This window comes from Natator depressus, chromosome 13 (assembly GCF_965152275.1).
Source record: "Natator depressus isolate rNatDep1 chromosome 13, rNatDep2.hap1, whole genome shotgun sequence".
NCBI classification, from domain to species: domain Eukaryota; kingdom Metazoa; phylum Chordata; order Testudines; family Cheloniidae; genus Natator; species Natator depressus.
This window is the reverse complement of record NC_134246.1, coordinates 6,583,215-6,600,593: the sequence shown is the minus strand read 5'-3', so window position 1 is coordinate 6,600,593 and position 17,379 is coordinate 6,583,215. Positions and strand designations below refer to the sequence as shown.

The 17,379-nt window shown below is 43.9% G+C and overlaps 2 protein-coding genes across 7 annotated transcripts in view; one reads left to right on the top strand and one right to left on the bottom strand.

The window, feature by feature from the left end:
* BIRC7 (baculoviral IAP repeat containing 7) overlaps positions 1-8,514 on the top strand; it is a 28,519-nt gene extending 20,005 nt beyond the window's left edge. For 2 of the 5 annotated variants that reach the window (XM_074970473.1, XM_074970474.1), the window contains 7 exons: positions 2,854-2,953; positions 4,039-4,120; positions 4,225-4,270; positions 5,479-5,691; positions 6,708-6,779; positions 7,228-7,438; positions 8,149-8,512. In XM_074970473.1, the coding sequence (XP_074826574.1) occupies positions 2,854-2,953; positions 4,039-4,120; positions 4,225-4,270; positions 5,479-5,691; positions 6,708-6,779; positions 7,228-7,430 (716 nt within the window). In that variant the 3' untranslated portion in view covers positions 7,431-7,438; positions 8,149-8,512. Of the gene's footprint in view, positions 1-2,853; positions 2,954-4,038; positions 4,121-4,224; positions 4,271-5,478; positions 5,692-6,707; positions 6,780-7,227; positions 7,439-8,148 lie in introns of all 5 variants that reach the window. The other 3 variants (XM_074970475.1, XM_074970477.1, XM_074970476.1) reach the window with 3 other exon arrangements.
* Positions 8,515-9,553: 1,039 nt separating this feature from the next.
* NKAIN4 (sodium/potassium transporting ATPase interacting 4) overlaps positions 9,554-17,379 on the bottom strand; it is an 85,586-nt gene continuing 77,760 nt past the window's right edge. Inside the window, exons 6-7 of one of the 2 annotated variants that reach the window (XM_074969623.1) lie at positions 17,149-17,233; positions 9,558-11,718 (exon numbers count right to left, since the gene is read on the bottom strand). In XM_074969623.1, coding sequence (XP_074825724.1) covers positions 11,709-11,718; positions 17,149-17,233 — 95 coding nt within the window. In that variant the 3' untranslated portion in view covers positions 9,558-11,708. Of the gene's footprint in view, positions 11,719-17,148; positions 17,234-17,379 lie in introns of both variants that reach the window. The other variant, XM_074969624.1, reaches the window with a different exon arrangement.

Genomic DNA, 17,379 nt, shown 5'->3' with positions numbered 1-17,379 from the left:
ATAAGCATATTAGCCATCAAAATTATTTAATTCTGCCAAGGCTATATACAGGTACATACAGTAGGGAAAGCCTCCCTCTGTGTGCGACTGTAGAGCTATATGGTGTTTCCTGTTAGACAAGCTCTATTTAGGGCAGTTTTTTATACTGCACCCATATACTGTGGTATGTAAGCAGCGGGGGTTGGTGCCAGCCACACCATGAAGCCCTCTCCAGTAGAGCCCCAACTTGACTCTCCTCTTCTAGGTGTGAGGGGCCACAGAGTTCTCCTTAACTGGACCATCTTGAACAGCAGAGAGATGAGATTCAAACACAGCTTAGCCCCTGCACAACATTCTCGCAGCACTGGGACAGAGTTAAGGTCTATACTGCAAATGCAGCCACCGTGGGGAACCGAGTTAGAGCACACCCCTTTCTTACTAGACCTGTAAGGTTCAAACTCCATCGTTAGGTAATTTGGCTTTGGGGCTTTCCAGTTGCATTTACACTTTATTTTTATTGTAGCAGCCTCAGTTGGGATTGGGAGTCTCCTTCTTCTTCGTAATGTGGTACTGTGTAGGAGCCCTGGGCATGGACCCAGGACCCCATTGTGCTGGGTGCGGTGTAAACACAGATCAAAAAGACTCTTTCTTCTCTACTGTTGGGTCAGATTTGGGACAAACCTGTGATGGAAAGCCTCTGCTCTGAGGAGCTTATTTTAAGTTTTAAGAGCAGGAGCAACAAGGGATGTAACAGACAAATGAGGATAATGGCAACAGTCTACATGACTGTAGACTTGCTATGTGCCCCATTTGTACCACACTCCTTAGTATAGCACTTAGCTAAATGTAAAGTCTAACATGAGTTATGACATTCAAACAGTTCAAGTGGAAGCGGAGTAGAATGTTATATGGAGGGGACAGCGTGGAGTTATTTTATATTTATTCCTTAAAAAGAGAGACCCTCACCTGTCTGTAGATGTCCCCTTTTCAGAAGCTGTTTTGGGCTCTGTGGATCCCAGCTAATTTCATGCTCTTGGGTAGAGAAGTCTCTCTTAGGCTCTGTCTAGCTCTCTATCTGCCTGTAATTCTGGGACACGAACAGAAATTTAATGAGTTTGGGGCTGTTCATCTGAAGAATCACTTTGAAAATGTCTAAATTTTTAACTCTAGGTAATGCTAAAATTTTAAATCTTCATTGTCTTTGAATGCTATTCCTGTCTTGGTCTGAAAACTCCCACGCACGGGGCATCACCAGTGTAAGGACTCGGGCTTTTCTGGCAGAAGTGTTTGAGCTCCCGCCGCACAATCTGTTCATAACATTCACAAACTGTAGCCGCACATGCCTACGGAGACAGTGTCAAACTGTCACAGAACAAACCAAGGAATTTTAATCTAATCTCGCTACAAATGCAAGCACTGCATTTTCACCTCTGTGCTTCCCACAACCTGTATTTAACCTATAGTTCTGTTGGGGTTGACCAGTGAGCTGCTGTTCTGATTTATAGCACTGATAAAATCCCTCTGTGGAACTAAAATTCTTAATGTAGCACTAGACACATTATTCCCTTCTCTAGTCTAACTACATGTGCAAAATTTCTGGCTTGCTATATATTAAATACACATGAATACTAACATAGCCTAAATGACTCTCCTTGAATTCCTTGAGAAGGCTTTGCAGTGTACTTCACAATAAATGGTGTGAGGAGGTACCTCTTGTTACTAGTCCTGAACTGAGCAACCAGATGTGAAATCTCCACTGTGTACTAGCTCATAGGTTTTTCTGGAATTATAGTTATGTATGCTTTAGAGCCAAACACTACTGACAAAAGAACCACCAGCTCAGGAAAACAGAATACACCAGAAGGCAGAGGTTGTAGTTGGAACCCTTTGTCAGATTTGTTTTGAAATTTATTTTCTACCTGCAGACCAGCTGTTTGAAAACATAATACTGAGACTTACTGATAATGGGGATCCATCGGGAAACAATCCAACAACATGGCAAACCCAGAGGTCACTTGACTGGCAATGCTCTGGAATAGCCCAGTCTGTCTGATCAACATAGTTCCCTTGTTTTAGAGCATTCAAGGATGTCTGAATGCCCAGTGATTTGGAACAGCTGTACTGAAACTCCTTAAAGAGTCCAGCTTATGACTGGAAGGCCTATCCACTCCCAGAAATTCTCTTTTTAGTGGGACCCAGGTATAACTTGCTGAGTGGGAAGGTGTAACTTTATATATAGCTTTATTCAAAATCCTGCCCTGTAGCGGGCATGCTGATATTGTTAAACCCAATGAATCTCTTGCCCAGTTTCCTCCCTGGGCTGGATGGCTTGGGATCTTTATAATGAGGAATCCTATTACTAGGGGGAGTGGTGTAAACCAATTTCATGGACCCCCTAGTTGGCGGTCTTCATGGGGGAGCAGTTTGCTGGCTGAAGAAACAGGAGGGGGCGGCTGTGTGCAGTGGGAGTGGACATATAAAGTACACTTGGGATACATGAGTCCACAAAGGGGATGTACAGAGAATCCATGAAGCTTCCATCCAAAATGTTCATTGACCCAATACTGGAATCCTAATAATTGATTGGTGCAACTTAGGCAAGCCAGCTAGAACTCAAATTTTGAACCAGTGCTCTAACTTGACTCCCTGTCTCTGAACAGGGGCAAGCCGCAGAAGTAGCGAGCCAGAGTCATGGGACAGTTGTGATGTGTGGTGTGTGCGCTCAACAGTTTGGTCTGGTAGCCTGTTATGGTAACAATTAAACATATTGTAACTCTTCCAGCTCTCCTGGTAGCAACATCAAATTGCCTGTGGATTAGTGTAACTATCTGCTCATGTACCTGACATCAGCTCTTCTCTTAATGCTGCTTTCAGGTCAAGGTGACACTGTGAGGTGTTTTTACTGTGATGGCAGCTTGAGGAACTGGGAGCTTGGAGATGACCCCTGGAGGGAACATGCCAAATGGTTTCCAAGGTAATTCATGGTATACTAATGCTTGTTGGGGCTGAACTACAAATCATTAGTCAGTTTTATACTGAATGGACCTTGCTCCACAGTCAAACCTCATGCCCCAGGTGAGATTTAACTAGATTATTAGTATGTAGAGCTGTCAATCTCTGTTATCCGTTCAAATCCAGCCAGGTCAATTATGAACAAATAGTGCTACCAGCTGATAAGCTGACATGAAATGAATCCGGTGGCTTTTGTCCTATTTGCACTATTAAAAACGTATCCTGGAACAGCTTGTGGTCAAAGCAGGAACTTAACTGAGTGTCAGTCTCTTGGTAGTTCCTGAGAACTACCCTGGAAGCTCCCATCCTAACTGGCTGCATTGTTTCTGTTGCAGTCTTTTCTTCTGTCCCTCATTCAGGTGGGGGTCATGATGATCACTGTACACTTCTATCATTGTAGCTCCTAAAGGCCACGACGAAGTGGAGAGCCGTTGGGTTAGGCATTGTACAAATCTACACTACATGAGTCTGCAAGTCTAATGCTTTTTCAATCAAAACCACACACTGGAACTTAGCCTGAGCTGCGGAGTTCAGACCTCTACTTCTATAGAGTTTATGGACGGTGATCTGTGGGTCAATCTCTATTATCACTGCTTCAGGATAACTTTAATACTGCCTTTGTCTTTTCCTGACAAAGAGCAGCCCTTGTATTCCACTTGTATTGGCCTTCACTTGTAAATGGCAGGATGTCGTACACCTAGTCCTGGTGTGGTGGCTCTTACAGGTGAGGCCACAGAGCCATTTTCCCCATGATCCAGTCTGGCTGAAAGGCTCCATTGCAAAAGCCAATCACACAGGCCTGAAAATGAAGTCTGACCTATTCTGGGGAGATCGGGAGCCTTAAACCACCATTCTTCCTGCTTGAACAGGAAGATATTTTTACAGCAGGGAGGGCCTGTCCACTGTGGCAAGGATGACATTTGTGCTTTGTACATTGAGATATTGCTATATACTCCCTGTTTCATTAGGGAGCTTAGTACCACCCTCATGATGAATTTCAGACAAGGTCTGCTGTCCTTCACTGGGTATTTGCCTTGTTCTCCACAGGTGTGAGTTTTTGCTGCAGTCAAGGGGCAGAGACTTTGTTAGCAGCATTCAGGACTCTGACTTCAACACTCCGGTAGCTCCAGTGAGTTTTAAATGGGGTTGTTGGGGTTTTTTTGTGCTGTGGAGGGGAAAAGGTTTGAGGAGACACTTCCCTTCTGTGACTGTTTTGTCTTGTGGTGTTTTCAGGGAGGCTTCTGGCAACAGGCTGAACAAGATCCCCCTGCACCCCAAGGTTTGTGTGGAAAAGCATATTGTCTTCTCTCTGATGAAAGAGCTGCAGATCTATTACTCTGGCTTCTGCATATTCTAGAGTTTGCAGGCGGAATCTCTTTCTGAGAGGCTTGCATTTTTGTGTGAAATGGCTTCCAGAATTATTACTAAGAAACTTCCTCTGGGATCTGAAACCAAGATGACCTCTGCTGTTGAAAGTGCCTGCCCAAAGCTGGGTGAAACTTTTCAGCCAAAGCTTGCTCCCCCCCCCCCCCCCCAACAATGCAGATATGCAGATTCAGGTTGGTGAAAACATGTAGCAAACTTGTGTTGAATTTACCAGATTGTCTTTTTGACACTATTAAATGAAACGTTTCATTTTTTTATTCAAATGACTTTCCAATTATTTAAACTGATTACCTTTCATTTCCTACAAAATGTTTCATCTCACCCCAAATTATTTTTTATTTAAACTTTTTCAGAATGGCCAGTGAACTAAAATCAGTTAAGTCTAGTTTCTTGAGCGACCGATTCTTGCGGACCAAAGACACATGGTTAGCATTCAGACACTTGGGTACTCACCGCAATTCCTGTAGGCTCCTCCATTGCTAGTGATGATATTGCCTGTGTCCTCAGAACCCACAATCAAGGGAGGGGGAGGAACCACTTTTTGTTCCTTACCACTACCAGTTGGTGTATGTTGTGAAGCATGCAGGTTAATATCCCTTCTATGCTTTGCTTTAAATTCTGTTTAATGGAACTTTGCATGAAAGTTCTGCCTCTTAGCACCTCAGATGCTTAGGGTAAAATCCTCACTTCACTGAAGTTAATTGCAGTTCTCCCATTGACTTCAGCAGGGCCAGGATTTCACCCTTTATTCCAGGGCCATTTGAGTCCCTGCAGTACTAGATGGGAAAAGGAGTGAGGTATTAGATTGTAGCATTCTAATGGCCATAGACCAATATTTGTTTTAAATCTATTACTATGATGGAATATGGCATGACCTATGGTATTCATTTAAATTTCATAAATGGCCTCGTGAAATGTGGAACTACATCTTGCCTATCTAACTCTCTAATACACAATTGGCTGTTGGATAGTTAGAATATTCTACACCAAGAAAGAGAACTCAGAGTCCCTAGCCATATCCTGCGACATATGGAGTTGGCTACTTTGTAGCCTGTTAAGCTCCCCCTCTTTTGTAAAGTGTCTCCTCCCTGTGCTTTACAGATTCTGAGGGGAATCGGGAATTGTCATCTTTTCCTGTGGATCAGTCTTCCATAGTGCAGGATGTCCTGCAGATGGGCTTTGACCACAGCTTGGTGATGAGCTTGGTGCAGAGTAGACACCTGCTGACTGGCACCTGCTACTTATCTGTGTCCGAACTGGTCTCGGATCTGCTTCAGGTAGATGGGGAAGAAAGCAGCAGTGCAGAAGAAAGAGGTATGACAGTTCAGCCTCTTAAACCTCACTGATCAATCTAATCACATCCCACCACCTCCTCTGATGGTCACTGAAGTTTTTGCGTGTCAGTGAAGCTATCTCTTGGGTCTACACTGCTTCTTCCTAGACTAGAATGAAATGTAATCATGCTTCCCTTAGCTTCATAGCCCTGTGATACTGAGGAAAACGGTTCAGTTGTAGAGGGGCCTGCAGAGTCTACAGTTGTCAGAACATCTGTTACATTAGCGGTCTCCCAGCAACCTGGCATATAGCTGCTTTTCAATAATTCTCTCGTACCACAGCTTTTAAAGCAAGACGTAATACATCATGACTTAAGTGTACACCCAGTGCTGACATTGCAGCAAATCCAGAAATGGATTCCCTTTGGGCCTGCTATTTAAACTGGATGATTCAAGAGGACCATTCCATCTCTGTCTGATTCGAGGAGCAGTTGACTGTAAAGGGTGTGTGTGTGGGGAAATAATGTGCTAATAACGTGACTTTTATGGCTTAAACTGTGAGGACACAGGCAATTGTTAAAGGAAGACTTCTAGGGTTAGTACCCCCACCCTATAACTGAAGTTCTACATAGAAAAGGACAAATGCTGCTCTACATCCCTCCTTTCTGTCTCTAATATGCTACAACGCTGGCTGCAATCTTTCTGACCAAAAATAGCCTTTTTTATAAAATGGAAATTTTTCTGTTTAGAAAAAGCCCAAAATCAGAATTTTGTGTGCACTTGTTTTGGGGGATGGGGCTCATGTGAGTTGGATTATCTAATTTATGGTTCAACAACAAGTCTTGGTGTTGCTATGAGAATCCGAGAACCCAGCTTTGCTGTCCGATTCCAGGCTGAGCATGCAGGGTTAGCAGCCTCCTAAAGAGAACCATTTTCATTTAGCAACACTGCACACTTGAACTGAAATACCAGCAAGGACCCTACTTTGTTTTTTTAAGTCCTTTTTAGCATGGGAGGATTAATGCCATGTTCCTTCATTCCTTCGGATTTCTACAGAGCGTGTGGAGAGGGAGACGGGTGTGCCAGGACAAAGACGAGACGCACAGGCCGAGTGCTCAAAAGAATCAGGTGAGGTAACAAAATCTGCCTGGGCTGGACCACAACAGTCTCTACAGCAGGAAATACTAAGGCTCGTTACCTCCCATGTAAGAGTTAAACTGCAAAATAATTTCCTCTTATTATTCAGAATGTGGTAGCACCTTCAGGCCCCATTCAGGGAATAGGGCCTATTGTGTTAGGCAAGATTAAAACACCCAAAAGAGTGCTTACCATGGATTACCCATGCATCACCTTTCACTAATTTTATCCTCTTCCCCACTGTTCAAATCTCAAACCCACCATGTGGACAGACCTCTGAGGGGCCCAGGACTGGAATAGCAGGGGTTTGTCCTGCCATTGTCATGGTCACGATCTTAAACAAAACGAGGAGGGAAAACCTAAGGCTCTTGAACTATGGAACGGAAAGATCCTTTCAAAAAAATTCAGATAACGCTGCTCTCTGTGTGTCTCTCCTCAGCAGAGCTTCCACTGAGTACAGAGGAGCAGTTGCGACGGTTGCAGGAGGAGAGGATGTGCAAAGTGTGCATGGACAAAGATGTGTCCGTTGTCTTTGTTCCTTGTGGCCACTTGGTGGTGTGTGTGGAGTGTGCCCCCAGCCTGAGACGGTGCCCCATCTGCAGAGCGGTCATCCGGGGAAGTGTGAGGACTTTCATGTCCTGAACCATGAGGTGAGTAAGTGGGAACATGGGGGAGGACTGGCACTGGGTGGGTTTTATAGATGTATTTTGTTCAAGTGCTTTGTGTATAGTTCAGCTGGATTGGAAAGGTCTTGCTTGTGCTTTGTAAAAGCAATGTAGTTGGTCTGAATTTAGACATCTACTTTGTGCCCCAGCTAACAACCACACTTCCTTCAAGACTTGCCACTGAGCTGTAGCCCTCTGATCTTGCAGGAGAACCTGAGCTTCAAAAGGGGATGGAGGAGAGTGTCTGTCTCTTCTGTCTCTTCTAAACTTGGAAGGCTTTTATTTTTTGGAAAGGGGAAATTCTCCTGCTTCATCGCTGTTAACAATGATGGGAATCCCTGCTTTGTGAAAAGAGCACTGGATTCCCTCAACAATCTGAGGCCTTGCATTTTTTCCACTGCGTAGCTGTGTTTGGGGATTGGAAAGCTGGCTATAAACGCTGTTCTGGCATAAATCCTACAAAGAATCTAATCTTTGTTCAAACTTGATTTGTCATATAACTTGTCTCAGAGATGTATCTAGCAGCAGTGATGCCATAAATAAGCTCAGGGCTCCAGTGAAGAAGCAACATTCTATTCAGAACATGTCTTCATCAACTGCACAGAGAAAGGGAAAGGATTAGAGAAGTTAAATTGTGTAAATGAGGAGTTCCTCACAGAACTTGAATACTGTGAAAACTCCTTCTGTCTTTGCAGAATCTCCAGTCTCTGACCTCCACTGAGGGCAGCCCCTTTTCCAACGCAGAAGGTGCTGCACGAGAATATCTCACTAGAAATGATGTCACTAGCAGTCTGGGTTACTGAACAACCTCCCAGAAGTGTCCTGCAGAGCTTCTTCCATGCCTGTCAGGAAACATCCTTTTGCTGGAAGATGACCATGGAAAAGTTCATTCCTAAATTTTTCCATTTACAGGATGAGTGGTAACTTTTTTAGTTTAAATCTGATGATTCTTGTCTGGAATTGTGATTTTATTTTTTAAGATGATATTAGATCTTGGAGCAGATAAAGGAAAGTTTGCCTGCAGAGTAATTTATTCATGGGTTTGAAAAAATGATTTGCTAAGTCTGTAGATTTATACTTCACATTTTGGAATAAAAGCATCTTCTGTTACCTTTTTCAACTGGTCTCTCATGTAGTCTGGCCTATAAAATGCTTTAGTACAACATTTCATCAAGGCTGGGATCTGAGGGCTTGCCTGCTGCATCAGATTGTAGGGTTACTTAGTCTGCTAGACCATATCCTCCAATACCAGATTGTTGTGGGGGAATGGAGTGATGTCCCTAGCTACCTTTCAGAGTAGCTCCCAAAACAGAGCTCTTCCCCTGTCTGGGGCATTAACCAGACTCCAGCAAAACATCCTGTCTCTTCTAAGGTGTAAGCAGGACCACGCTACTTTGTATCACTGGAGTCAAGCCTTTGTCTTCCTTTTATGTATATCAGCTGAGACTGAGGATCAACTGCATCTTCTCCCCAGTCACTGAAAGCTTGTCTGGTTCCATTCTCCTACACACCTAACAGGACTAGGTGACCACAGTTAAGCTGTCTGGAGCCTTCCCAGAGCCCAGATGGAGGACATGCTCCATCACGCTCCTCCTGCAGAGGAAGGGGATATTATTCCACATAGCGCTATGCAGAGGCAAGAGGAATTGATATTTGAACAGCTAAAATCTTTCCCTGGAAGCTAATCAGTGGAGATGGATGGAGTGTTCATAGATTTCAGCACTACCATAGAACAGAAGTGAACTTTTTGTACTTACAAGGCTGTTTGCATCCATTACAAACCCACAATGGCTCTAATACTCATTCATAATTAATCTGGGGGTTGTTCCTAGTTTTAATAGTTGTATTAATCTGAAAAGGAATATTTTAAACCTCAAAACGGACTTAAAAGGCTGTTCAAGAGTAAGAACCAGCTTCAATTCAGAACTTGGCTCACTTTATTGTATTAGCAGGAGGATCACAGTGGTTTTAATGATAGGTATAATCAGGATACAAACTGAGATCCTGAAAGAAATCTTACTTGTAAAGTTAATCCCGTGTGGGCCATTTCTTTCAGCTGTGAAAAGCTACTACCTGGGTTCATGCATTGTTCACACTGGTATATGTCCCTTTACAACACCATGCAAAAGACATGTGATTTTAGTCTGTTAAATTATGCTTTTAGCCAGCAGAGGGCACCATTAACCTAACTATAACAGGGGCCATAGGCTTGAAACCTTCAACTGTTCTTCATTCCTATAACACAACAGACATCAATGAACCGTAGTTTCCTGTGTTAGCAAGATAGAGTATTGCACAGGCATACAATGAATGGAATTAGTGCACCCGAAACTGGAAGTGATTTTGTGCTAATGATAGAAATCGATGGAGGAAAAAGGAGGTTATAAGGTGTAAAATTAAGTCCCTAGTAGCTTGTCCTGACCTGTCTCAGGAGCATCTGCCCCATTTCAGCTCCCTTTGTTCGTAGAACCTGATCTTGCACTGAGTGGGATGAGGAAGGTCCTCCAGGCCATCCTTAATTCCAGGGCCACTATTGCCATGGATTTAAAAGGTGGCACCTACTCAGTCTAGTATTTAGCTATCCAGTGGAATTTAAAGTTAGGTCTATGCTGCAGCTGAGAGGGAGCAGCCCAGCCCAGGTAGAGGGACTCACCCTAGTAGGGCTCAAGCTCTAGTGCAAAACGTAGCAGTGCGGGCATTCCAGCTCCGTCGGATATGCAGCCTAGTCCCTCGAGGTCAGATGCGGGCGGGCTGAAGAGCCTGAGCTGCCACCTGAGCCACAACATCCACACCCCTACTTTTAGGGTTGCAACCCAAGTCTGTCTTCCTGGCATGGGACATTGGCTGCCAGCTGCAGTGTAGACACACCTTAGGTGGCGGTTAGCGGAGACTCACTGTACTTTGTTAGCACTCATCCTCCTATCCACACCCCACTGCAGCATGCTTGCTTTGCAGGAGGGATGGCAGGTCCGCCTAACTCTACCTGTCTTCTTTCATGGACATTAACAGGGAACACTCTAATTCAGTGAAATAGAAACAAGGAACTCTCCCTTGTGCCAAATGTGGCTTCACTTGTTTAACGGCTCTTAACACTCATTTTTCCTCTTTGTACAAAAAAGCAGATTGTCTTGCTGAACTGATCTAAAATAACGAGCAATATAATTGCACTCGGGTCTATAATAGTGAGACAAGCTGATGGCTCAGGTTGTGACCACCGTAGTAGAGGACTACTTTGCTCCACAGTAGGGTTCCTTCTCAGGCCTTGATCCTTACACAGTTAGGAGAGGCAACTGCTTTAAAAAACAAACAAAAAACCTGTTCCAGTAGATGGTTATTGTATTTATTTTTAATTACTGTGCCCAATGATGCAATTTAATTACAGTGATGTGTATCCCCTCTATCTTTCTCCCACCCCCTTTAAAATAAAATTCTTCTTCTCCACAAATTCCCACATGGACCTCTTGGCTGAGACCGCTCCTGGAGTAAATTTGACTGCCTTGTGGGTCTGTACAAGAGGTCTCTAATGCATGAAGAATTTGGCCTTCGCCTCTGCCTACAGCAGTGTAAGTTTAGTGTACACAGACACAGTTGCTGTAAACTACAATGTGCACTGGTGTGGCTCACCTAGCCTTGAAATTGGGGTAAGATGTACCAGGAGCAGATCATGGCTTTGCTTGTCTACAATTAGGACCTTTTCACCAACATAGCTGCCCTAGTGGCTGAAATCAGGCCACCCACACTTCCCATGTGGACAAATCCTTCGGTTATAAAGAGTGGTGAATTCTCAGTAAATGCAAATAGCCTCCTCCCTGTCCCCTAGAGGTAGGGAGAGATGAGATTGTGTTGGGGGCTTTGTCCATTAAAAAAAAAAAAGTAAACTACAAAACTCTTGAAGCCTGAACCACTGGGATTGGCAGGACTTTATTCTTTATAGATCCATGGTGGAAGGAAGAATTTCCCAGCTGTTCAACTCTGATGCTCAAGAGATAGTGAAGGGTTCCCCTTGGATGTGTTCATCTCAGCCAAGCCTGTCCCATCCATGGACTAACAGTTCATCAAAACACTCACAAACTGAAAACAAACCTAGAGGTCATTCATCAATGTACATTCATTGTGTAAAAAAACTGACATGGAATGGATTTCATTATCCTAGCTTTTCTTCTGCCACAGATCCAGACCAAGGATGGCTTCATTTCTTGCAGCGCCTTTGTCTGCTGGGTGCAAGAGGTTTATCAAGCTTGTGGATCTTCCTCACTTACGCAGGCCTGTGGGGGAGGGGGAAATCTATCAACTCAGAAGGCAAAGGTGAAATTTTCTGCATAAGACAGTTTAAATAGTATTGAATCAGTAAGCACAAAAGAACTTTTGTTCTCCAGTCGTGCACCCCATATACATATGTGTTCTGCAGGACAGTTGAATGTACACTGGATGGTCTATCTATGGAACTTGCAAGCTTTGAAAATCAACTATCTCCACCACTAGGGCCAGATTTTAAGAAATACTTAGACACGTAGAGAGGCACCTAACTCCTATTGTGGGGCATTAGGCTCCTAGGCACTTTTAAAAATCCCACTCCATGCCTATGTGCATCTTTAGGTGCCTAAATACTTGGAAAATCTGGCCCTAGGACTTTGCATGCTCTGCTGGCAAAGCTGGAGGAATGTGAAACTTGTATTATTGCTCCTGGAGCTAGGCTCTTACAAGCTCACCTGACTATTTAATGTCATGAAATGCCCCACAATTGTGAAATGTTAAGGCTACACTGATACAGCAAGGAAAAAAAATTGTGTGTATATATATGAGGTAGAAAATGCAATAATTAAGCCAGATGAAACCTCTGCAATTAAACTCACTGCAAAGGCAACAACCAGCAGCTGTGGTACAATGATTTTAAAAAAACATCAATTCAACAATTCCTAACTTGATTTTTTGAATGCTTCAGACCAGAGCTGAATATGATTGCACTCCCCCTAGATCCCAGTATGGGAAAGGGAGCTAGTCCTCTAAGAGCTGCTCACCTGATATATCCAGACCTTATATGCACTTAAACTAAAGATAGGCCTGAACCAAAGCGGCGGATCCAAATACTCCTGGCAGCACTTGTATATTTTGGTTTTTTTTAGAAGCTGGAGCTGAGTTTGCACCTTGGGCCTATTGCTAATATAAAATGGCCTCTGAGGTTGTGATGACTGCTTTTTTGTGTAGCTGTGATAAGGCAGAACTGCTCATGTGTCTATCAGGTAGTAGGTGACCTAGTACAGTGCTGCTTTAACCCAGGGAGTACACCTGCATGTTATGGGTTCTATTCCCATTAGCCATTCCTCAAATGCTACACATGGGCAGCTGCCTGTGGGGTCAGTGTTGGTGTGGCCATGCTCAATATTAGAGAACTGTCTGAAGCACAGTGGGATTGGTCAGTGGTTACCCAGTGGGACCCAGAGATGGGTGGAGTACTCCTGTTCCTCCAGCTGTTAAAGGACAGGCTGCCTCGCTCTCAGGCAACCAGCTGCTGCCTAACAGCCACACTTACACAGCAGGGACTGCTCCACTGTGTTAGATGTGAAGACGGTAACTTTTAGCAACAAAACGGATGACACATATAGAAAAATAATGTATTTAGTTTTTTTTTATGCTTCAGTAACTGTCAGTAAAACTGGGCTAGATACTCACAACTGAAACCCAAAAGCTGGTGGAAATGTGCAGTTGTAATAGAACCAGACCAAGTTTGTAGATAGGTTCTCCAGCACTTGTGAACCTCTTGTGGAAACCCAGGCCCAGTTCCAGGCCCCTGTGGGAGCAGTTTCTAGCATCAAAACAATGTGAAATAACTTTGAGACAGTTTTGATCTAAAATGAGGTGCTCCATGGCAGTTCCACTTTGAGATCTTTTCACAAACTCAAAGGATAAGGATGGTCTCTCTTGAACAAACAAAAATGGACTGGCTCTGACACAACAGGGTTGAAGTGATGGCAATGGGTCATGATGGGTCTAAATCTCCATGTGTCTGGGAGGGTAGCATAGCTACTTGAGTTCTTAATGGTATTAAGTGTGCATTAGCGTTAGTCATAGACGCTTGTTCAACATCATCACAAGAGCACTCCACGTGCTCCACCTGGCAAGAACTGTTTCAGGTTACAGACCTTGTTGACGAGTAGTTTTAAGTACTGTAAAATGGCCCTGAGCTGGCACTCAGCATGGAGCAGCCTCTCCACATGAGCCTCAAAGAAGACAGTGTTGCAAAGAGACATGGCCTGAATTTCAGCCTTAGCTAATGAAGGATAAAACTGTTGAGCCTCCTATCCCTCATTCATGAAAGCTTATTAGGCTGGGAATGCTCTCTGACTCCGCCTGGGGAGAGGGTTGCTTTGAGTTTTCAATAACTCCTTTGTTATCCTGCTCTTTAATATTTTGACCCAGATGCTCATGCACTGAAAACCCTCCAGTCCAAACATGCCTTGTATCCACATTCCTTAAAATATTAGTATTAAAGTTAACAATTAGTGCAGCCCCTTGATGGGCAAGCAGCAATTAGATTGATTAAGGGCAACTGACTTTCACAGTAAACCTTTACAATATTTTTTCCAAGCTCTGTTGACTCCGTTTGTATTCAGAAGCAGTTTAATAAAAAAACACCCCCCAAAATAATCCTTACGGCCAGTGCAGATTGAAATAGAAATAATTGTAACATGCATGTATTTATAACGACTTGTTGCTGTGTATGTGTGGCAAAGGGGTGGTAACTAAACGTATTTAAATATTGCAATTGTAAGCAATGATGCAGCATGCCAGTGGGGTTTTTAAACAGAGAACTAACAAACAGCTAGTGTTTGTAAGAGTGTTCTCGGCTGATTGGAAGCCCACAATCACAATTAAAGCAGCTCAATCTATTTATTTTATCCAAGGTTAAGAGGTGACTTGATCAAGGTACCTACATGGGGAAGAGATTTTATAGTTGGTGGCTCTTTAATGTAGCAAAGACATAATGAAATCCAAAGATTGGAAGTTGAAGCTAGACCAATTCAGACTAGAAATGAGGTACAAATTTTTAATAGTGAGGGCAATTAATCGTTGGAGCAAGTTACCTAGGGTCATGATGGATTCTCCATCATTTGAAGTTTTTAAATCAAGGCTTGGTGTCCTTTTTTAAAAGATACACTATAGCTTAAAAAGACATTACGGGCTTGATGCAGAATTCAGTGGGTGAGGTTCTCTGGCCTGTGTTATGTAAGATGATCTTATGGTCCCTTCTGGCCTTAAGATGCTGTGAGAATTCAGAAGCATATTCAGTGAGGCGGGGAAGAGAGAGAAGGAGACAACAGAAAACAGGCTCAGAGAAAGGGAGTATTGGGAGGATAGGATGGTAAGTGATCCCATCAGGAAAAGGGCAGGTAAAACTGGGGTGAAGGGGGTAATCCCATTAGAATGAGAGGTTGAGATTGGGGTGATTCCATTACAGAGAGGGCTGGGGTGAGCCCATTATAGAAAGAATGGCTGACTGGGGTGAGGATAGAGTGATTCCATCCAAAAAAGCAAACACCAGTCCAGCATGGGGCTTTGTTTCGACTGACTAGCATTGAAAAGGAATTTGGATTCTCCCAGGTAGCAATCACCAAAACGTAAATAAGCTAAAAAGCATGTGCCCCTGTTGCTCAGCTGCCACTAAATGTTAATTCTGGAGGAAGGCAGAAGCATTTACTGATGTGCACCCTCCAAAGCAGGTTATGAGATACCTGAACAGTGGATAAGAAACCATCCAATTATTACAGAACTATGATAAAGATATGGCTCTCCCAGGAAAAGAACCCAATAATGAGGCCTGGGCTCCCATTACTCCCAGATTACAGGATGCTCTATAGATATAGAAATTGTTCCTTCTTTGTGTCCAGCTCCTTCTCCTCCCCCTCCTGCAAGGTGTGCATGGAGAAGGAGTAAGAGCCCAGACTGGTAGTAAGCAGAAGTCATTACAAGCTGCTGCCTATTGTGAAATATATGGGTGCTGTCTATCCAGTGCTTGGTAGCTAACCGCATACCCCAAATTAAACAGCACAGTACCCCTGTGTACAGTCTCGGAGGATCATGGACTGGAAATGGAATGAAGACTGTATTACTCTTGAAGCCGAATAGGGGCTTTCTACACTAGTGGGATTTTGTAAGGAAATGTACACTGACACTCTCCAGCCTGCTCCAGCTTGTGAAAGAAGCCAACACTGGTAAGTGAAGTCTTCCATCCACATAACTATATAACTATTTTTAAGAAAAAAGCAACCTTGTCTCTTTTTGTGTGTGCAAAAGTGCAGTTTTTCTCCACTGCACCGGGTCAGTAAATCAAGGAGCTGCCCAGGAACCCTGCAGCTTCCAAAGATGCAGGAAAATCCCATCCCACAATGACAAAGTGAGAGGGAAAAAAATCGATATTTCATCTCCAGCACCATCCCTCCTCATAAGGCCATGGAGCCCCTTAGCTATGAGAAACTGAACTTCTTTTCAAAACTCACCTGTTCTTCTGGGCTTGTGCTGCGGTGACACAGGGAGTCGGTGTGTGCCTGCGCATATGCATTTTAGGAGCATCTGCCCAGATCTATTTTAAGATCAATTTCCTCCTTCCAGCCCCACGTCTCCCTCGCCTTTTGTTTTTTGGGAGAACTCTGCTATAGCATTAGATTTAAAATCATCCTCCCTTAAGGGTTTCCGCACACTGCGGTGCTCTCCTGAAGAGTCCATGCAGAGAGTAACAGACATTCAATGTCTGTAGCTGTAACCACAGATGATACTAGCCTTTAAATGTAAGTATCTAATTAAGAAGCAGCTCTCAACTGGACCGCACAATAGCTCTTGTGCAATGAATAACAAAATGGGGATTATCAGAGGACAGGAGTTAGAATTCAGTGATGGATCTAGGGTAGGAGTGTGAGGGGGATGGTTGTGAAGTGACTTGTCTTTCGCCCGAGCTCTACTACAAGGACTGTATGTATAAGCCACTCTTTCTATGGGAAACAGAATTCCAGCAAAATGAGCTCATAAGGCCAAACCTATATCATCCTGCATGTAAACCAGAAAACACCCAAACATGGGGGACATGCCCACTTTCCACTGCACAGGGTGGCTGAGAAGTGGAGAATCTACACAGGGAGACCATGCCAGCCTCTGCATGTCATGGAGCCAAGTCTTTAGGGGGTCACTCCATAGCAGAGGGCTTGTGGGAGGGGGACTGGCAAAGGCCTCAAGTGGAACTGCACAGATGTAATGGACTAAAACTCTGTGTTATGATTGGCTGGGCGCAGAGCTGAGATGTAATTTTAATAGCTGGGCAAGTGCTCCCTACTTTGCCTCTATGTGTGGGGAGGGGAGGATTCTCTGCCACCCTCCCTATAACATGCACACAGTTACCTTCCACAAAGCTCTCTTACCGAATCTTAGCACGGGGGATTAGAATTTACTCCATCGTAAGAGGCCGTAATGATGCCATGTTAGAAACCAAGGATGGCACACTAGCATTCACAGCTTGAGCCCAACCACACCCTAAGGTTGAAAGAAATCGACTTCACTCCTCCCAGTGGTCTGCCCCTGCCAAGTGTCAAACCCTGACAAGGGAACACCTGCTAGAGAAATCCGCCTATTAGAGAGTAAATGGAGCAACCCTGAGCCACCGAGCTGAGAGGCACCACATGCTTCTTAGCACGGTAGCCAATACTTACAGGTACGTCTGCTTGCACAAAAGGTTGGTGGGCTTTTCATTGACATGGTAGAGAGGAAATAGATCAAATCCACCAATGAAATCAACTGAAAGAAATCAAAACCCAAATAATAATAAATAAATAAAAAAACATATGGCAGGGATGGTGACAGGAAAGCTGGTGCGTGGCATGACTTAACATAAAATGGTGCAAAGAACAGAAAGATGATCACCAACAGCCCTTTGTTTGGCA